The 22,882-nt window shown below is 30.8% G+C and overlaps 3 protein-coding genes across 5 annotated transcripts; 1 reads left to right on the plus strand and 2 right to left on the minus strand.

The window, feature by feature from the left end:
- Window positions 1-778: 778 nt before the first annotated feature.
- LOC103828949 lies at window positions 779-1,590 on the plus strand. Its single transcript, XM_009104587.3, has one exon. The coding sequence runs from the start codon at window positions 956-958 to the stop codon at window positions 1,364-1,366; it is 411 nt and encodes a 136-aa protein (XP_009102835.1). The 5' UTR covers window positions 779-955; the 3' UTR covers window positions 1,367-1,590.
- A 5,681-nt stretch (window positions 1,591-7,271) lies between these two features.
- On the minus strand, window positions 7,272-12,081 carry LOC103828950 (exonuclease 1). 2 transcript variants are annotated; one of them, XR_004449447.1, is made up of 14 exons: window positions 11,119-12,081; window positions 10,874-10,993; window positions 10,638-10,761; window positions 10,414-10,551; window positions 10,110-10,319; window positions 9,758-9,933; window positions 9,593-9,665; window positions 9,382-9,505; window positions 9,089-9,249; window positions 8,967-9,015; window positions 8,360-8,877; window positions 7,999-8,255; window positions 7,736-7,891; window positions 7,272-7,437 (listed from the first exon to the last, which is right to left on the minus strand). XR_004449447.1 is itself a non-coding variant. In XM_009104588.3 (13 exons), exons 1-13 carry the CDS (start codon window positions 11,277-11,279, stop codon window positions 7,819-7,821), a joined length of 2,184 nt encoding a protein of 727 aa, XP_009102836.1. In that variant the 5' UTR covers window positions 11,280-12,081; the 3' UTR covers window positions 7,589-7,818. The 2 variants fall into 2 exon arrangements, 1 of the variants encoding a protein (XP_009102836.1); XM_009104588.3 differs by lacking the exon at window positions 7,272-7,437 and having other exon boundaries at window positions 7,589-7,891.
- Window positions 12,082-12,769: 688 nt separating this feature from the next.
- Window positions 12,770-22,270, minus strand: LOC103828951 (mediator of RNA polymerase II transcription subunit 9-like). 2 transcript variants are annotated; one of them, XM_033275816.1, is made up of 7 exons: window positions 14,502-22,270; window positions 13,908-14,423; window positions 13,669-13,809; window positions 13,536-13,598; window positions 13,370-13,450; window positions 13,213-13,271; window positions 12,770-13,131 (listed from the first exon to the last, which is right to left on the minus strand). In XM_033275816.1, exons 2-7 carry the CDS (start codon window positions 14,013-14,015, stop codon window positions 13,080-13,082), a joined length of 504 nt encoding a protein of 167 aa, XP_033131707.1. In that variant the 5' UTR covers window positions 14,016-14,423; window positions 14,502-22,270; the 3' UTR covers window positions 12,770-13,079. The 2 variants fall into 2 exon arrangements, with proteins under 2 accessions (XP_033131707.1, XP_033131706.1); XM_033275815.1 differs by having other exon boundaries at window positions 13,908-22,270.
- Between the last annotated feature and the right edge of the window lie 612 nt (window positions 22,271-22,882).

Raw genomic sequence — 22,882 nt, forward strand, 5'->3', positions numbered from 1 at the left:
GCGACTGGCAACGGCTCCAGGACACCAAAGGAGGAGGATGTTGAGCAGAACCAAACCCAAAGCTTTCTTGGCAACAAAACCCCATAGTGGACCCAACAATACTCTGCCTAACATGAAGAACAGACCTGTCAAGTGCAGGCGGTAAATTTGGCTCCCCAACCGGCCACGCGACGTTAAAATGCGACTGAGACATCGGGGAATCACACTGAGGTTGCGACGTTATTGATTCTTTTTTGTCAACAATTATATTGGTAAAATCCCAAACTAATTAATAGACATCTTTCAAAAGACTTGAACCAATGAACCTACGTACCCTCATGAAAATAAAAAAGGTACTCTTTCTATTCATTACAAAATAAGCTTTTACTTCTTTTTCTCTCAAAGAATTTTTTTTTAAAGAAAAGCTGTTAAAACCCTATATAATGTTTAAACAAAATATTGAAAATCCTGAGAGAGAAACGTATCGTTTGTCTAATGAGAATAAATAAAATAAAACATATTTGATCACATGATTAACAAACCAAGTATCCAATGACCGACCACAAGGCTCTCAAATCAACATTGGATAAGATTTGTAAAATGTAATACTCTAGAAAAAATAAGAAGAAGGAGGATCAATCGAATGAAAATTAAAACAAAAGAAAATATATTTTCTATCGAAGTGAAAAACATATACAGTAGTATATATAGATATATAGAAATTGAAGCGGGGTCCGCACTCAATGCCGTTATGATGACATCATCACATCAAGACACAATCAAACTTGAGTAATCACTACGTCTCCTCTCTTCTTTTTTTTTTTTTTTGCTTAATCCTCTCTTCTTCTTTCTTCTATATAAACCCTTCTTCTCTCTTTTCTTATTCTTACTGTTCTCTAATCTAATCTCATCTAAGCTTTCCAAACAAAACTAAAGTTTCTTATTACACAACCTAAAGGTTCTTGTCGTTCTTGGAATGTCAGAAGAATTCGACGAATCTGATATCATTTTCTCCGACAGTTTCTTCCCGACTCGCCGGCGTGACGACATGAACGAGAAAGAAAACCTTCCGGTTGGTTTCCGAGAAAGCTCCAAAAACAAACCGAGGCGGAGAAAAACGGCGCCGTTACCTTTACCAGAGGCATTCTCGACTTCGCTACCGGTGAATATACCGGGTAATGTGATGCGACGGTACACGGATGATGAGGAATATTCCGATGAGGGAGGAAGGAACATGGTTCCGCCGCATCTGATAGTTGGACGGAGGATGGAAGGTTGTCAAATGGCGTTTTCCGTTTGTACAGGTAACGGAAGGACTCTCAAAGGACGGGACCTGAGCCGGGTTCGTAATTCGGTCCTCAGATTAACCGGGTTTTTGGAAGCTTAAATTCGTTAACCGGATTTATCAAATTTTCGAGTCTTGTTAGTTTAACGACTTTATTGAAAGTCAAAAGGAAAATGTCAAAAAAGAACGTTTATTTCCTTGTTTATTCATTTAAATTCTTAAGTTGATTGTTGTAGTACGAAAAAAAAAAGAACAGAAAAATAAATTTCCAGAATCTTTTTGGGATCAGTTTCAGGTTACTTATGATTATGTTGATTAAACTTGTTCTTTGCAAAGTTTGCAATTTGAGAGTTCATCAACTATTCGTTTAGGCTGATGAAATTGGATTGGATTTATAATAAATAAAATTTATAAAGGTATTATGAAGATCTCTGCAAAATATGTATGTATATTACAATGAAGGTTAGGACAAAAGACGAACAGAACCAGCTGTTCGGTCCTAATTGATTGAGAGAGAGAGGTCACATTTCTTCGGTGACATCAACGCGAACAAATGCATTATTTTTATCGTATTATAACAGCCAAGTGCATTATTTTGTTTCTAAACGTAAATGCATTAATGCATTTTTGTAGTATTTTATTTAACAGTTTCCACTTTCCAATAACATTAAAACGTTTTAGCATTTGTTTGTGAAGAAAAATAACAAGACAAACTAAAGTACTAAACACACTTATAAACGTGTTTGTAAGCAAAATATGATGGTCAAAAGTTTTTTTTTAGTATAAGATGATCGAAGTTTAACATAAATAAGATGACATGGTCAAGTAAGATACCTAATTATATCTACTTATATCAGACTAATTCACTTATATTTTTAGAAGTTTGAACTAGCTGGAGAGTCAGGATCATAAAACCGGTACGGAGATCCGATAGTAAAATAAAGACTTGACAGTACGAAAAGTAAAAAGAATAATACCGAATATTCTTTTTCTTAGCCCAAATATAAAATGTGATAGAAATAAATTATGCAAACGGTATTATATTTATTAAAAGCATATGGAGATTAATGATGAAGATCTTGGCATAATCAAAAAAATTCAGTAGCCATCCGTTTGGAATTTGAGGGTCTCGTGGATGTACTTAAGTTGACATGATTATAACCCGACGGCACATGCATCTAGCCAAGTTCTTATCCATTACTCTTTTGTTTACTGACTACATTCTTTAATGTACAACATTATTATATTTAACTTTCAAGCTTGTTTTTCACATTTGGGTTGCGATTTATATAAACATGTTTTATACTTTAACAGACTATAAAATTCAAATCTAACATCCGCGTGTCTTACTTAGATTAGGCAACTTTTTCTGACGGTCAATTATTTTCCTACCACCCGTGCCTGTTTGGTACTACTAGTTATAAACCAGACAAGGAAATAATAGGTCACACTCTAAATCTAATTGCATAAAATTCCTCTTGTCTGTCGATAATAAAAGAAGAAAAGACCAAGAAGGATTCTTTTAACTCCTAATCTAAACTATTAATTTATGATCATATTTTTATCAACTATTAACAAGTCATAGAAGGACCACTTAAAGAATTGGTTAATATAACATATTTGATTATTTACATTAATAATAAACTAACTATAAATTTGAAATTATATTTTTAATTATAACAAATCTGTTGAGAAAGAATCTAACAAAATATTACTTCAAAATTTAAATATTATTATAAAATAACATATTAACTAATTTTGTAATTAATAATATATTGTTATAAATCAATTTTAACTAAAATTTTATTATAAAACAAGAAAATAAAAATTATATACTATTTTATAAATTTTATAATTATATTCTGTATTATATTAAAATAGAAGTGCTATATGGTATAGATTAAAACAATTATTTTTTAAAATTATTTTATTTAAATAAATTATTACTCATCATTAAAATAGGTTAAAAATTCGTAAAATATATATAATAATTTTATACAAAAATAAATTTATTAACATATGTTAACTTTATATCTACAGCTATATATTATACTTTTTTATTTTGAAATTCTCAACAATATATTGTTTAAAATGTTTATATACAAAAAAATAACAGTATATAATAACATTTAGTTCATATACTATTTAAAATGTGTCTATTAGAAAACTATGAAATTTTAGTAATTCATTTAATATATTAATGACAAATCAACTTTTAATTATTATTTTTAAAAAATTATAAGAAAATCTATTGAATGATTTTTAGAAAATATTTAAAAAAATTCAAATATTTTTTCATAAAATAATGTACTAATGTAGTAACAAAAACAAATTCAAAATTCATGTAATATTACAAACTCAAATATAGTAGTGTAATTTTTCAAAAATTTCTTGACAAAATATAAATTTTGAAAATAAATATTCAAACTCAAAATGATAATATTTCAAATTTTACAAAAGATAAAATCATACATAATAAAGAATAACTTTTTGAAATGCACACGAAAAAACAAACAATATATGTTATAAAATTAAGGCAATCTAATATTTTTAAATCTTAATTTAAAATAAAAAACAACTTAATATCATAACATCCAAAAATATCCTATATCAATAAAATTTACTAAAATAATATGAAGATGCTACTATGTATAAAACTTACTAAAATAATCGGGATATATTATTTAAACAAAACAGTATTTTGCTTATAAATCCCATAAAATACTAAAATAGTATATGTTAAAGTATATTTTCTTAAACACAATATGTAAATATAAATTATCTTTAACATATTTATTTTCTATAATATAAATAAATAAATTTTAAAAATGTATTATAGCAAAATGTATAAATTAAAGAAAAACACATTTTGAAAGAGGTTATCCATTTGATTATTTCATATTATTATTTTATTATACCTAACTCGAAAATATATTAGTAAGTAATAAAAATTAATAACAAGGTAAAATGTATCAAACAAATCACTATATGTATATTAATAATGCTGAATAAGAAATATAATATTAAAATGTAAATTATATATTTAAAATATTTGTAATAATATCAAACATATTTATAAAATGAAAAAATACTCACACGAACGTGCGGGTTAAAATCTAGTATATTATTAAATTAGGATTTATCGTAGACTTCCGGTTTAAACCAAATTGGTGATAACTGGATTGGTAATAACCTTTTATATATTATTTATGTCACAGTTAAACTTCAGATTTGGGAGCTCATATTCTTATATTCTCCCTCGAAATAATAGTTTTTATAACCATTAATCTCGACAATATCCCAGTCCAGGATTCAAATTAGTCAGACGCCAGACCATTCAGGTCAAAGTTGGTTTAGGATCGATCGAGCCTCTTTTGATCGGCCGAATCAATTTCAGTTCAGTTAGGCAGAGAGTGTGTTTGGATTCTGATATCATGTTCAGTTTGAAGGAATTCTAAGTAGTGTAATAGTTTTTCTCATTCTTAGGAACTTGCTACCATTATCACTCCGTACTATCTTCACTTATTTATTAAATTGTCTCTGAACTAAAGCAAAAAAAAATCTACTATAAGACTTTTAATTCGAGTTTTCTCCACAAAGAAAAACACCGAAACAGCTCTAGAATAATCATTCACAATCGTAATAAAATAAGAAAAACTATTTAAACTAGGCGTTTGATACGGTCTCCATAAATCACAATTTATCATCTCAAAGTACTCTTTACTTTTATTTGTACTCAACGAAAACTCACTTCTACATTGCTTCGCTTCCAAGAAGCATATGTCACACGCAGATACACCAATAATTCCACTATCAACACCATGCAATTTTCTTATTACCTTTGCGGAGGCTTGATCCATCCTCTTATGCCACTTCAAGTGATTATACTTTACCCTCTTTTCTAACACTTCGAATATATCTAATACCTTGAAGAAAGTATAGTCTTTCTTTTCTTTCACATGTTCCAATCACCATCTGCACACTAAGATCATGTAGAAGACATGATGTCTTCGTGAACAATACAATGCAGCTTTGTTCATCAATCAACTGTGACACTGAGATAAGATAACATCTCAAATCTTCAACAAAAAATATTCATGTCAAAATCAATTTTTTTGTTGTCAAAGGTTCAAAATAACACTACCTTCACGATCAGCAACCACACTTTTTCCATCAGATAACTCAACCAAGCATGTTGAGACTTCTATGGACATCACTAAGAGCTCAATGTACCTGTCATATGATATGTTCATATCAAAATTCTTTTCGCTCTTAAACCATAAAAAAATATGGGAATTTTTCTTCTGATATCATGTTAAATTCTGATTTATGATGAACTTTTAACTTAAAAGCAATTGAAATAACTAAATTGATCATCCTTTTATATATTACTTATGTCTCAGTTAAACCTCTGATGTATGAGCTCTTATTCTCACATATATGTGCATTATGCATACAATATACACTCTAATTTGTTTGGTTTTAATGGTGTGGTATATGTAAAATCGTCATGAACTACTAGTTTTAAGGGACGGGGTCTTATTGTTTTCACAAGCGTGAAAGATGCTTTGCTTGCCTTTGATTAAAATAGTGTATTTATTAGCATTAGATGTCGTCGATTCATTCATCGCAGTACTTCGTTTTTCATAAACCCACTTTCAAATAAAACCAAACAACATGTAATACTATTGCTTAAACATAACTAGAATCGAATTATAAAGTTTGCAATTTGAGAGTTAGAATTAACTAAATCCCTTAAATATGTTTAACAATGACGCTTAAAGACGTAACGTAACGGTGAGCTGTTTCACAGTTATTTCTTTTCAAATTAAGGTGAGTTTTAATCATTATAGCACTAACCTTTTGCGGGATAAACAAACAAACTAAAGCGGCTTTTTAATCATCTCATAGATTATATTGATACTAATAAGCTTGAAGTTTTACACATAAGACATCAAAGATTTAAGTGGCTAAAGGATCATTTTTTATACTTAATTTGTATGTGACAATTTAGAGATGTGATTGGAAAGGACTGTAGAAACTTTGTATCCATTTTTGTTTCTAAAGCTCTTTGAAGAAACAATTATGTTTTAGTTTGAAAAAATAAATCTAGAACCAAAAAGTTTTTAAAAAGGAAATATACTAACTCTTGAAATCAGTTTTTCTAAAACTTTTATTTAATACTTTGTATACCTTTGAAATAAAATAAAGCAATTTAAAATAATTAAAGTCACAGTTAAAATATCTACAACCTAATTTTTAAAACAAAAAAAAAAACTTAAAGCTACAACACTAACCAATCAACCTCTTAACCACAATATGGAATTTGAATCATTAACATATATAAAAACATGCAAACATATATTTTTACAGAAATTGCACTCAATAACTACAAAAAAAAATCAAATTTGTTAAGTATCTATCGCCTCTTTTAGTTTTTTTCTCTTTCTATCTCTTTCTACCCTCTCTACACAACTAATTTTCTTTTTCTTCTTTATTATTGTTACACAAATAAGTCCATCTTTTTAACTTATGAAAGGATTAAGAAAACTTGCAAAAGAATAAAAGACAGAAAAATAAGTGAGATGACATGGAAGTAGAACTGGACCACGTCTGTGAGAATTAGCAGAAACTTCATATGGTATGACCCAAAGTGTCAGAACCTGATTGGACTTGCACATATGATATGTTTCATTGCGTTCACGTGCATACCTTTCTATCCACAATTCTTCCCCCTTTCGTGTGCAAACAAACAATCTCAAATCATTGATGCAGCAACTTAGCTTGTCGTCTTCTCAATAACTCTTTTGCAAGGTTTATATGGTTTAGTAACTTATTGGCCCAAGTTTACATTTATGCATAACTTCTTTTTCTTTTTTCTTTGACAAAAAAAAAATTCGGTTAAGTGGCCCAAGTTTACATTTATTGCAGACCATGGCTTTTGGTTCTCTGCAACTTTCAGTTGTGAAAATGATTTTTTTTTTATTTGTAATTTCTCAAGAAAATATCAATAAATAGAAGTAATTTCCAAGAAATGGCAATGAGAACTTTTCCGGTTTTCCCCCCAACTTAAGGATCAAGTTGTTGGGCAAAAGAATCTATGAACAAGAATGGTCCGCACAATGGAAAGCTAAGATATACTCATACAATACAAAGACCAAAACAACAACAATAGCTCTGTTCTTTTACGAGACGCGGACGCAGCGGCTTGCGGCCAAAAACTGAGCATCAAAATAAACAAAAAAAATGGTGGAAAATCAATGAAGCTGACGCTGCGATTATTTTTGCGAAGGTTTCCGGTGTCGTTTGTGACGCTGTTAAAAGTAGCGGCAGTTAGATAGTCGCTGCGATTATTTTTGATAGGCAAAAGCACCGCCACCGGTGTTGCTCTCCAGATGCGTGAACAAAAAAAAGGTTATACATTTGGTCCCAAACCGCTGACGCAGCGTCTTGTAAAAGAACAGAGCTAATGTAATGCAACCAAGAAATTTCCACAGCAAAAGCCTTTGCTTCTGCTAAAATCGTTCACATTTGGTTAACTTACAAAACTGAACTCACAATCGCCTTGATTTTGTTGCGCTGCTTGATGCATAGCCAAACTTGCTGAAGTCCAGTTTAGAAGATAACCTTTTTTGACAAAATAAACAGAAAACAAACAACCCTCTAGTGAGAATGTTGCATCAATCACAATAAACTATTGAAGATAGTAAACATTGAAAGGTCAAAATGTTCACCCTTTGGACGGACAAGTGTTGCGGATGTCTTTGAGAGGTGCACGCAGACCACTAGCACGAGAGCCAGGACCAGAGTATCTAAAAGATGATATAGCTGAGACAAATCTTTCCACTGATTTCTCTGCTATTTCCGAGTACTGCCCTATATGCGAAATGTTGGATCCAAACTTCTCAACATCGTTGTTGGTTTCAAATGATGTTTCTGCATTACCAGGATCTGTTTCGTCTATGCGCATGTGCTTGGAGTTCAGATTTTCCTGAAATTTGTAAGAAAAGTTGACAAATGGCTTTGAATAATGATATTATGATAACATAAGCGACAAAACAATTAACGTGGCGTGATTGAACCATACTATCTAACCTTATGAAGGTTTTCTTCTGGCTCAAGCTTCCTTTTCCCTGTTGCAGCTCCACAAAAACTATAAGTACCAATGGAGTTGAGAGGTATAGCATCCTCGGGAGTACTAAAGGCGGAAAGGATCTCAACGGATGGGTTCTGTTCTTCTTTATCGATCTCATGGTCTATCTCGTGTCTGTTTGTTGTTCTCTCAGCCACCTCGTTCATGGCAAAGATACTCGCTTCTTTGGCAACTTCATGATCGTTGTAGATACGCTCACATGAACTTGTTGATATAGCTCTGTCAGTCTCTTCTATCGTAGATGCGCTTGACTTGTTTAGCACAGTATTAACAGTCTTTCTCTGGCCGATCACAGAGCAATCATTGAAACATGGGAGAGATTCTTTAAGACTTTTGTCATCCTGCTTCTGCTTGAAATATTTGCTTCTTACTACAATATCCGTCTTCGTCTTCTTCTGCCTCTCCACGTGCTGGTAAATGTACTTATGATCAAGGTCCTTGTAATTCCTTTCCACCGCATCTAAAAGATTAGGACACATAAAATATGAGTCAGGATTTAAGGTCTCAAGAATAATTTGTTTCCAATTTTTAGGATAAAAGCAACTGTACCATAGTCGGGTGATTCTCTTTTCTCTGCAACTTTGCCAGTATTCTCCCCCTACAGAGACAAAGAGATTATATCTTGTTATACGATTTCCGAGAACTAAGATGTAGTCCTTCTAGTTTCTTACCAAGCTGTAAACCGGGGATTCATTTGTTGTCTGACTCGAAGGAGCATCCACATCTGTTGAATTGTCCTCAGGAGTGCTTGGAGACTCCCCTGTTGGCGTCAGAGACATTGGTGATATCCTCGGAGCCTTGAACTTTCTTTTTGCCTCAAGAGATGCAAAGCCTTTCGGATGTTAAGTGGAACAAGACATTCTTGATGAAGAAAGAAGATCTTACTCAACACCAGCGATACTAAGTTCCAAATGTAATTAACTGTTTAAAAATAAGAGATAAGGGATGCAACATCAAAGGATACAGAAATATTTGGTGAGCAGGTTTTTCTGGACTGGCAACTCAAGCTTTTTCTTCAGATTTTCAGGTTTGAAACTTCTGGGGCGGGAAATAGCATCAACAGCCAACTTAGGAGTGACACCCTCAGCCTATTCATTTAAGAAAACAAGACAGCAAATCAAGAAACCATCGCCATGAGGAAAGATTATAAATATAGAGAAGTCATCATACTGTACCTGGAAAGGCAACTGCGTGAATGGATCAAGCTGCCCCAGTGCTATACCCTTAGCAATATGTTGTGGCATCGATGTGCATGAAGTTAAGGAATCAACTAATATGTGTTCATTAATCAGTCTTGATAAACTGAGTCCTAAAATCACAAGACTTGTGTCAAAGGATATGGGCCTACAAAGTCTGAATCTTCGCCAATGTCTTCAGAAATGCAAGACAAGTGTACAACGTCTTCAGATTTGGGGTCATAGACCCGTTGATGCTTGAAAGTCAGCATAGCTTTCTTGAATGACTCTTCATATAGAGGAGGAACTGAAACTGTGCTGTACTTTAAGTGCTTGATTACCTATAAGCAAACAAACCACACATCATTCAAGCAAACTATTATTATTAACCAGACTATGTCTACAGGACTGTAAAAGTATATGTGGTAAAGTAGTATCCAGTTTCTGAATTAATCATACTGTTGCTTTACCAAACCTTTGTTGTAAGATAAAAATCAAGTGAGAAAGGAATGTGTACCCTATCATAGCTTTTGAACTTTGTAATGAGTGTATGAGCTCTTTTGAGTCCCATTCCTGGAAGTGACTGCAAATAATCGCAGCCACTCAATATGCACATCTCGAGAAGCATCTGGCTTGAAAATCCAGAAAGGCTGAGCTCTTTATTTCTGGGCAGGTTGGAGGCTTGAAACTCAACACCATGGCCAAACTTGTCCATTTTAAAGATGATCTGCGACATAAACATTGACAGTTGAAAGCAGCAATTGACATTATCTAGTTAGGAAGTGCAAATGATCTGATGCATAGTGTAACAGAAAACTTACTCTTGGGCAGCCAAAAGGAATAAGATCAGAATCCTCAGTGATGATGGCATCAACTTGCTTAGTAATAGCCAAAAACGTCATCTGGGCATCAGCTTCGTAAGGAGCAACAATGTAATCGACATTCTCCTGCCTCAGAACCTTCGATGGTAAAATAACTTCAGTTCATGACAGCAAAGAAGAATACAAAATCCCTTCATTTGGAGAAACTTCCAGGTTAATGATACCTGTATCAACTCATGTGCAATAGAAGGTGAAATGTCAACAGCCTTTTGATAACACTCATACGCAGCCGAGGAATTTCCATTTGCTTCATGCTCCAATGCACGTGCAAGATTTTCCTTTCTGGACCTGAACTTGATGTGTTACAGAAAAGAAGAGGACTTAGTATGAAACTAGTTAGATGATAAAACAATAAACAAGCATACTGTTCTTAAAACTAGTGATGTAATGTTTTGGATACCTAGCACGCTTATTCTCTTGTTCAAGTTTCATAGGAAGCGGACCTCCATCGAAGACAAGAAGAGGCTTCACCCCATGGTGGCGGAGTAAATTCACTCTATGCATACAGTATTGAATATGCCTGAAAGATCAAACACCATTGTTAGCTTCTGCAAAACCAGAACAAGAACAGCATATCTTAAAGAACACTATTCTCAATTTCTAAATTTGGGGGAAAATGGAAATCGATCGATCTAGGGAGGGAACCTGGCGGTGGGCAAACCCTTGCAGAGGTCTCGGCTGCAAGAGAGGGCGCCTTTGTGAAGCCAGGAATAGGTATCAACGGCGACGGTACAACCCTCGAGGTCGTGGATATGTACCGGAGCCATAATCGATTTCAGCAATGGCAGAAGCCCTTGAATACCCATTTCCTCCAATTCGATCGGAATGAAGGACTATATATCTAAACCCTAATTTCGCCGCGACGATGACATTTCAGGACGATTTTCGCAGATGTAGCGGGAAAAGTTGTAATTGGGGATTTTTACCAATTGTTGATTCCACACTCTTACAATGGCCCAACGTATATATATTCCCAGCCCATCTCTATTACTTATTGCAAATTTTTTTTTTTTTTTTGGAGAATTTATATTGAATTATTGTTTTTTTAAAGAATATAATTAAATTATTTGCTTTTTTTTTTTTGCAACAAACGGCTATTCTATATATCTCAAACTTGAGATGATTTAGGTAAACTGACCGGAATAGAACAACCAATAAAAAAAAAAGATTTATGAAAGGAACGGACATTCCTAGCCAACATTTTTTAAATTATTTTGTTATGAAACTAGAGACGCGACATTTTTTAAAATGCTTCATGCATTAAAATGTTGAGTCTCTAAAATGTTTGGGCCAGTATTGAATATGTATATGATTTTTTTTTTTTTTAGTAAAAATACAAAAATTTGAGTAACTTTTTACTATAAAGAGTTTAAAATTATTTTAAACTAGGATAGAACTTGTGCCTTGGGCAATGTGAATTTATTTGTATACATTATCGATAATTTTTTTAATATATTTAATCATTTTATTTATACATATACAATGTTTTTTTGTTGTTATTATATAATTTTTTCCTGATTGACCGGATCAATTTTTAAAAAAGTTGTGGAACTACACTATAGTTAATATATCATGGATTGATCGGATTAGACATTAAACAAATTATGACACAAAAACCTTATTTTTTCCACTTAATAAATTATTGAAAAAGTGAACAGTATTGTTTCCACAATTAAATTATTTTGACATTTGTCTTTCATATGGTTTTGAAAGGTTTCAGATCAACCATCGAATTGATACATGTCATTTTAATGTTTTTAGTCGTATGCTTAAGAAAAACTTACATTTTTGTAATTTAAAATTTTTTTAGAAAAAACAAAATATAACATATAAAAAATATAACATATAAGGTTTACTCATTTTTGTAATTTAAAATTGTTTTAAAAAATTTAAAATATAACAGATAAGGTTTAAAGTCATTTAAAAAAAATACAAAATATAACTTATAAGAAAAATTATAATTTTTTATTATGCGATTAATGTGATTGTTTATTTTTTAATAATATAAAATTAAATAAAAATGAAGAATGATGCAAAAATTGTTATCAAATCTTTATTATTCATAAGCATTAATTGTCATATATATGTTAATCATATTATGTAATTTTGTAGCTTCTATTTAAGGAAAGAATACACTCTTCTTATATTTTGGGTTAATATAATATTCCATAGTAATTAGATTAGGACCAACATTTTTTTTCAATTGATTTTAAGCTGCCACATAAGATAAATTGACATTTTAATTAAGTAACATCTAAGCAGTGTCTCTTTTTAATTAATACAAATTTAAGGTTACAATTTTTTAAATGATCTTGAATTAATATATAAGAGATTTTTTTTTGTTCAAACCAATTAATTTTTTAATTTTAGAAGTAAATGTAAACAGCCGAACTATAACAACATCGACCACAAGACTGAAATTACAAAAAGCTTGGCAAAAATCTTTCCACCACATATATCCGTTAATTTCTTGCGTCTGACAGTTCTCATTGGTCTATTTAATATAATGATGAAAGAAAAATATACTGATTACAAATTACTGGTCTTTAGTAGCTGAGTTGCTGAATGAGAGTAATCCAAAACATCTTTTGGGAGAAATACTAAGGCTAGATCTTCAAAATATCTTCAATTGATTTTCTGTATTCCACAATCAACTCCCTGACCATAGGTTTAAGAAGACAAGTATAAGTCAAAGCACGATACAAGATGATACTGAAAATTGGTAACAATTTGCTTTACCTTCTCTGTTGAAGCAACTTCTCAGTGTCTTCTAGTTTTCGCTTTTGCCAATCAACATACTATAAAAGCACACGAATATTCATAAGGAAAAAGCCAGACAAGCTATGTTTTATGGTCCAAATGTGAAAGCTTTCTTGTTTTTTTTCCCTGTTATTACCATAGTTTTAAATCCCAGGGCTTCTGAAACCGAGTTCAGCATCTGTTGGCTCTTGTTGAAATAGCTACTAAGTTCAGTCACCTGCAACAACTCAACGTCTTAGAACCCTAAATTCCAACTTGAATACAGGAGTTTTATTACAGAGAGAGATAAGAAACAAACAAACCATGGCATTAGAGTTCTGATCTCGTGTTCCAGTTTCAACCGCATTTGCTAGTTTCTCCACCAGCTGGGAAACCCTGACGTTACTTAGATCCCAAGTAATCCCGTTTCAGAGAAGAAACTGATTAATTTCTTACCGCATAGAGATGGAAATGAGAAGCTAACGGCTGCTGTTGCTGTTGAGTAGGTTCTTGTTCTTGTTCTTGTTGGAGTTTCATCTCTTGTTCTTGTTGTTGTGCCTGGAACTGCTGCTTCTTCGTCCGTTGTCGATTGTAAAACTGTAAAACGTCAAAGACTTCATTGAGGTCGATGTATATTATATAGTAATATAAACATGAAGCTTAGATATGCATATAAGAGATATATATACAAATACCTGCTCAAGTCTGAAACGAATATCTCGCCCCTTCTTCTCAACACCTCTCTGCGGCTCCATGTTTTGTTGATCATGAGTCTTTGTTTCATCGTTGCTTTGTTGCTGCATATTGTCTTGAGCCTCAAGGCTAAGATTCTCTGGAATGTCCTACAATATTTGTTTAAACAAAAATAATACCAACAAGTCAAGGACCATGATCATAAAAACAGTATAAGGATGAAAGTCAATTACTTTATTTACCACATTCTTCTCTAAATCTTCGAATCTTTCTCTTGAATCCAGAATAGTTTTCGCCTGAGATTGAACATCCATATAAGTAAAAACTGAACACAGTCTCCAATATATAAAGATGACATTTAGTTTAGTTACCCTCTTCTCTGGCCTGGTCTCAATAGAACTCTGCGTCTCATTTTCGTCTCCTTTCTTCTGAGATATTTGTATCGACTCTGTTTTATCATGATGACCCACCGTAATGTTCTTGTTCATAATCTTTACCATTGAATCAGGAACTCGTCTCTGAGAAATCACAGTTAAGAACATCATCAGGACAAGTTTGGATCAACATAGTAAGTTCTTATTGAGTTTCTTGTTTACATTGGTTTCTTCAATGGATCTCAACTCTGTTGTATAGCTTCTTCTCTCAACTGCTTGCAGATTTGCAAGAGCTTCTGCCATGATGTTGAGAGTAAGAACTCGCCTCAGTTCCTTCTCTATTCAGTGGAAATCAAATCAAAGCATGGTTTCACTTTTTAGTTTTCTTCTTAATCCAGAATACAAAACAAAAAGTTTGTATGTAAAAGTGATTTTAGATATTTTATGGTTCCTTTTTACAGCAGATGTTATCTTATGGTTTATATTTAAGTCTTGTTCTATATGGAACTCAGCCACGATAGTGACAAATTCAGACTAATCAATTTTAAATTTGTATTTAACTGGCTTTAGTTTTTGTTTAAATTGTATTTATTGGATTTTAGGCCCACCGTTGTGCAATTCTCGATCGTTTCTTCGAAGTGACAAATAGCACAATGAAGCATGGAGATAGCAATATTTATAAAGGATGTTTCATGTCGCCTATTCTACCTATAACCGATGTGGGACTGTTTTGATTCTATTTGTATGTTGTCACGTGTCACGATTCAACCTGTGCGTCATGGTGTAATCCGAATTGGGCTATTCTGTCTTTTTAAGCCCATGGATTGTTTATATACTCTGGTTTTATAAACTTTTCTAAATTCTTCAAATTGTCATAGTTGGGTGTGGGGACTATGAGTTCCAGAACAATGTTTAAAACCACAACTAAACCCTAACCTTTCATGTTTGAAAATAACAGTATTTGTAGGGGTAGGGCATATCTGTTCCGGAAATCTGCTCTGAAAAAACGAATATGAAGGGGGGGAGAGGGGTGGATAATAATTTTACGGATCACGAATCCAGATAGTCAAATTTTAGCCACATATATTCAATTGTAATCCAGATATCATAACTTTTGATATATGAATGCCCCCGAATCGAGATCCAAAAAGTAATTTCATGGATCCAACTGATCTGGATCTGGATATTATAAAATAATTCAAATATCCGGACCATTCCACCCTAAGCATTTGTAATTAATTAGACACCATATATGCATATTTAATTACTTTTCCGTTTTCACTTTTATACCAAAATCAGCATAGTATATAAAAATCAATATTTTCGAAAAGGGTTTGTATAAAATCTTATCTTGAAAACTATTGTATTTCCCTTTGTAAACAATGTATAAGAGGTAATGTTTAAATACAACAAGATCTGTTAAACGATTCCTCTAATCTAGCTTTAGATCCAAGAATATATGAGATATGGTGGCATATTCTATCAGATCTCTTCACAAAATTGATAGAATTTTTATTATTCAATAAAATAATATTAGTAAAGCTTTTTGAAAAATAGATTTTAATGCAGAAATTGCAATAAAACATACGATTGATTTCATAACAAGTAACAAACTTACCCTAATAGTAGAATCGTCATCGAATTGCTTCCAAGAGCTCAAAATTTTCTCAAAATGATATATTGTATCATTTTATGCTTTATAACCCCATTTCCCCATTTATGTTGTTTCCTAGTAAAAAATACTTGAAATTCATAAAATTTAGCATTTAATGTCAACATAATAATGAGAGGATCGGAATTCTCATCCTTTAAATTTATGGTAAGTTTATCAATCAATCGCTAAATCACCATGAATGAGTTACACATGTTAAGAATTGACTGCATCAAATTATTGATATTCACATAAATAATTTTTATGGTTAATCCAAATGATATAAGGTGTTTTTATTAAGTGAATGACAGTTCGTCGTAAATTGGTTTAGAGGACCATATAAAGCGAGGACAAAATGATAAATTCATACCTAAAAATAGTCCATAATATGGCTAAATAGTTTGATCGATTCGTAATGACGCAGGGGAAAACACCAAAACCAGTGATATAAAGCATAAAGTGACACAAAAGAGTCATCTTTATAGAATTCATTGAGCATCCTAGAATAAAGCAGCCTAGCCTTGCAAATCTAACTACTCATGACTTGCATCAAAGGGAAAAAATCAAGAAATATAATGGAGGAGGTCCATATTAGAGATTGAACTTGAAGGATGAAAAGAAAGTTTGTTACAGATGAAAGTGTATTTTATTATCCAAGTTGAAATGTATTGTACACCATAGACTAGTATTTATACTCCATATTGTACCTGTTTACACATTAAACCTGGTTTAGACACTAAACCCTCATGTTAATCACTTTAATACTCTAATAGTCCATATCGGATCATGCGGAAATCATTCTGGCGAAAGATCGCTCGCAGTTAAAATGATGTGTCACAGCTATTACTAGCCAACCATGGTCAAATATGCAAAATATTCGCACAATAATGTGGAAAGTTTCAAAGGCACGCCTTGACAATCAATGAACCAGACGAGATACTCCTACCAATATTAGCATTCCTTTCATGCGTTGATTGACAGATATTTATAACTTTTACAATAGTACAAAAAAGGTTCTTGCTAGTTTTAACCGACCACTTCATATTCTCTTCTTATGTTGCAAGAATCTCGAATCTGTTTCAGGGTTTCTCCTATGTTGCATCTCAGCATCTCTTAGTCTATGTTGTTGTAGATTCTCTCGTATGTATGTCTCATTGTGATCAGAAATCTGAACAGCTTCATTCACTCTTGGACCTGATTCTAAGTATTCCTGAAAAAATATTCATATCGACTCTCGATTAAGTAAAGAACAAAATAAGTTCTTGTTCATTTTTTTAACCTTATTCTCTTCCCATAATCTTCTATCTCTATCGTTTCTGATATATATTCTTGTAAAATATTGTTCAACTTATCACGTAGAATACCCAAGGAATGTTGTAACCAATTGTAACCTCTTAGGCTATGTAAATACCTCGTCAATGAATGAATCCTCATCGAAGAATTACCAAAGTTATTATGTCATCAGAGGTAGATCACTCTTGAGTTTTTTTCCTCCACTCCTCTCCAATCTCTTCCTATTTTTTTTCCGCTAATACGGTTGCAAAGCTTTGTTGGCTACGAAATCTACAACTTGAACTCCACTTCAACATTTCAAAAGGACCCAAATCTGTTATAGACTAAATGGTCAACACAAAATCTACAACAACCTAAAAAATCTACATAGACCAATGAAAGTAAAATGACAATTTTGCCATTAATGAAGAACATAAGCCATTGGATCATCTCATCTATGTTTTAATCTTGACCACACGATTTCATACATCTCTATTTCTCTCTTCTTCTATCTCATTCTCTTTATTTAATCTCAACCACTCATAACCACACAATTTTTCTTATCTCATTCTCTCATTCGACTGAGTATAACTAGTATAACTCGTATAACTAAACAAGTTAAAAATTGTATAACTATTATATAAATGTTATAATTTACACATAAAATAAAAAAGTTAATATTCTAAATGGTATATGATGACAAAATTTCATCTATTTTATTTGAGATTTTTCAATTTGTTTTTATATTAATACATTACACTCTTAATTTTACATTATATACTTTATATTTTTAAGGTTTATTAACTATATTAGCCATATTATTATGATAAACAAACATCAAAAATATTTTTACAAAGCTATAATGTGAAAATATAAATACAACCCCTATAAACAATTGATATAATTTTTTTTATTATATATTAGACGAGTATTATTGTTACAACTGATACAACTTTGACATTTCAGAAATTGACAAAACCAATTTGTTTTTTTTTTTAATATTAGAAAACAATCAAATATCCCAATAAGTATGTACTCAGAAAGTTTTTCTTAATTTAATTTGAAATTTTGAAAAAAAACTTAACAATTATTAAACATATGCATAAGTTTACATGATCTATCTTATATTTTTAAGGTTTGTTAGCTTGTTTGTCCACATAACTTTTGAAAAACATACACAATATGTATTTTTTTATGAAATTGATGATTTCATTGTAACTAGGAAAATTCATGTAAACATAAATAAGTGGTACAACTAAGGTAAATGTATTTATTATGTGGTACAACTAATATTTTTTTATTTCAGTGCCAAAGTACAACTATGCACAATTTAGTACAACTCAAAAACTATCACAACTATGTACAGTCAATACAACTAGAAAATTGGTATTTATGTCTTTGGTCCTTAGCTTTCTCACTTCCTTTCATTTGACCCTAAACTTTCTAATTAACAGATTTTGTTGTGATTTCGTCCCAAACTTTTTAATTGTGAACTATAGACCCTATTAAATATAAATCTACATATAAATCAAGTTTAATATGATGTTATAATAAGCTATATCATGAAATTTGAGTAGGAGTGGATTATAGATGATGATACAACTAGTACATTCTTAATTATTTCAATTTTACAGTTAAACTACAACTACATGTAATCTGGTACAACTCCAAAACTGGTATAACTACGCGTAACTAAACATATAATACTAGTACAACTTTGTATTATGTACCAGATATGTAATACTGGTACAACTAGTTCAATTTCTTCATTATAAAAAAATTAAAAAATTCATTTGGTTTTCCGTATGAAAAAACAATCAAATGGCCTAATTGGTGTGTATTTATAATGGTCTCTCCTAACTATTTTTATTTTTAATGGTTTTTGGCAATTATTACCCTATCTCATAAGTTTCCATGTTCCACCTTATACTTTAAAAGTTTGTTTACATGTTTGTCCACTATATTTTTGAAAAACATACACCGAATGCATTTAACCAAATTAATGATTCGATTATATGTGATATCAGATAGGTAAATATATAGAAGTGGTACAACTGGTGTATATTTATTTTTAATATGGTACAACTAAGTTTTTCAATTTCTCTGCCAAAATACAACTATGTACAAACTTGTAAAACCCAAAATTTGGTACAACAACGTGTTATTGAAAGAACATAGTTGTATCGGTTAAACCAGTCATACATATTTTTCTTGTAGTTATACTTGTTTTACTATTTATACTGATCATATTAATCTACTTTTCTTTTAATTTTGTGTCTTTTAGGCTTTCATTTTCTTGATGGAGGTATATTTCTATTAATAACATTAAAATCTTTTTCAAGTATGTGTAATGTCTATAGAAACTCATATATAAAATCATTGGTATGTCATCTCTTCATGTCGAAATATGTAAGTTTCACCATGTTTTTATTGTACATGTCTTTACAATTTCTTTATTTCATATCTTATTTTTATATCCATATAAAAAATAGATGCTGGGATGAGAAATCTATCACCTAGTGTTAGATATGTTTCTTATTACTTTTTATGATTTTTTTGGCTTTTTTGCAATTCTTACACCATCACATAAGTTTGCATCATTTACCTTATACTTTTAAGGTTTGTTAACTTGTTTTTCCACATAATTTTGGGAAAACATACATGAAATTTATATATTTCATTGGGTATCCATATGAAAAAAACAATCAAATGACCAAACTGGTAAATATTTAGATAGATTCCTTATTATTTTAATAATTTTTTTTTTTTGCAGTTTTTACACCATTTCATAAGTTTGCATGATCTACCTTATATTTTTAAGGTTTGTTAACTTCGTTGTCCACATAATTTTTTGAAAACATACATGAAATGTATTTTGACTAAATTGATGATTTCATTTTATTGGGGCAAAGTCATATACACATAAAGAAGTGGTACAACTGAGGTAAGTTTAAATTTTATGTGGTACAACTAGTTTGTTTGATTTCAGTGCCAAAGTCACGTACACATAAAGAAGTGGTAAAATTAGTATCAATTTTAAGAAGTTATTCAAAAATATATATCATTTACAACTGCTGATTTATATCATTTACTAATTAAACGTAATTTAAAAAAATTATTTGATTAAAATGATTTATTTTGTAAATAATTCTTAATTAATATTTTTACTGATTATTTGTATTATTTGTTGCACTTTTGTTTCTTTCTAATATCTATTATTATATTGATAAACAAACTAAAATTTTATAATTGTTGATAAAAATTGTATAATACATCATTATTAAAACAATTATTTGCAAAAAAAAAAACACAAAAATCATACATGAAACCCAATCTTTTTCTTTTTTTTTTTCTGGTGACTCGCGTTTTTAGAGCAATGGTTGAAGATTTGTCTGGTTCCGCAACTAGCTTTTTGGCCTCGAGAGCAAAAAGATGAAGATGAATTTTTTTTTCCAAAAATCGTACAACTAGTATAACTAGTACAACTTATAAATGTATCAATTCTAAATCAAATATTATTAAAAAATACTATTCATATATTTGACACATGCAATTAGGAGAGATTATACCAATATGTCTTATTGGTTCTACATCATTCTCTTTTCTAGCATCTTCATATGTTGGAAACAATAAATAAAGGAAATTATATATCTCATAATTAAGTGATGCCATTTCATTTCTCAAAGCCATATCATCTTTTTTTGGTGAGAATGAATATGGTGATGACACATAAGAAAATCACTTCTCAAATAATGTATAGGAGATACTCAATCTGTACTTGTTGTACTAATTAGAGTTGTACTAGTTTTATTTGTGTACTAGTTGTACTAGTTTGAGCTGTACTAGTAATACTTTGTTCTTCATTATCTTAACTCGTATGGAAAAGATGAAATTTGATTCTGGATAAGATATAATTGATTAAATATGACTATGGGTTGTTCAATTTGAGATAAAAAGGAGAAAATTAGTGGATGCTTGAAGAAATTTTTATTTTGTTTTATAGTGAAAGAAAAGGGGAAGAAGAAGGAGATTGGGTCGGGTGCTTCCTTGTTTTTTTTCTGGCACTAATTGGAAACATAGTTTCTCAATGAGTGACACGAAACTGGAAAAATAGATGAGATTCAAGATTGTGATTGTGATTTTAGTCTGTAAGTTTCGTTGGTTATGTGACATAACTTATGTCGAAGACAAAGAAATTGGAGATTTAGGGTTATTAAAACGCGGGTCGGATCGGGGTAATGGTAAATGGATGGGTAGACTGGTTGGATATGTAAAAATGTTGAAGTTTTAGGGTTTATGGTATATTCTGCTTAGTTTTGATATATTTTTAATTCATTAAAAATATAAAGATAGAAGAGGTCTATTCTAGATTTTTTTGTGCCCTTCTGGTCCATCCCATCATTTGATCTATTTCAGAAGCAGGTTGAACTAGACATTCATTTTTTCAGGAAAAAAAGTTGTGATTCATTTCAATATGCCGACATCTTCACCAAGGGTTGCCCACTTTGATCCTGAAACCGAGTTCAGCAGCTGTTGTCTTTTGTTGAAATAGCTAGTAAGTTCAGTTACCTGCAACAATTCAATGTCTAAGAACCCTAAAAACCAACTTGAATACAGGCTTTTTGTTACAGACGGAGATCAAAGAAGATTGTGAGTGAATAATATCTCCTAAACTATATTTGCGAAGTGATTTTGCCACATGTCTTCTCTACAATCATTTTTACAAAAACAATGATGACATGACTAACAAGATTGATGACGTGACTTATAGTTAATATGACATGGACAATCACATTTATTACTGACATATATTTTTGGTAAACTTTATAGAATATGACAATACTTAATACATTACATTTAATGTTGATTTATATTTTTGGTAAACTTCTTAAAATATGATAATAATTCATAAATCATCACTAAAATAAATATATTGAAATATGCATTATAAATTTCGAAATACATTATTTAATTGTATTTTTATAATTATATAATTTTTATTACTAATATTTTCAAAATTTTCTACATCTTTTTTAAACTAATAATAAATTGTTAATTGTAATTTCATTAGTTTCTTTTAGATATCTACAAATTTTATAAATATTATTTAGTTATAATTTTTAATAACTATGCAATTTTTATATGATTTTTAGTAATTTTATACAAGTTGATTTAATACATTTAACCAAAATAAATAGATAAATTTTTTATCTAAGATTCTAATTTTAATATATTACATATATATATTATTAAATGTAGTTTAAAATAAACAAAATTATTATTTTTGCTTATTTTATGCTTAAATAATCAATTTTATATTAAATACTAGCTGAAATAATAAAATATATAATATTAATAATATTTCATTTTAAATATAATTTAACTTTTAAAAAATTTATCACTGCACATGGTGCAGGAAAACACCTAGGGTATGAATGGTGACCAGAGAACGGCGAGGAATAATGCATTCCCTAACGTTCCTAAAAAAATCACCATTCACAAGGAATAATAATTTCCTCTCATTCCCTTTCATTCCTTTTTTTTGTAGAGAATTAAAGAACAACATTATTCCTTGATAAAATTGATAAGTAACAACCATTCCTTTTCATTCCTACTATTTTATTCCCGAACATTCTTTTTTTATTCGTTCCTCTTGTTTCCCGAATGGTCACCACTCAAA

This window comes from Brassica rapa, chromosome A07, assembly GCF_000309985.2.
Source record: "Brassica rapa cultivar Chiifu-401-42 chromosome A07, CAAS_Brap_v3.01, whole genome shotgun sequence".
In the NCBI taxonomy this organism is placed as follows: domain Eukaryota; kingdom Viridiplantae; phylum Streptophyta; class Magnoliopsida; order Brassicales; family Brassicaceae; genus Brassica; species Brassica rapa.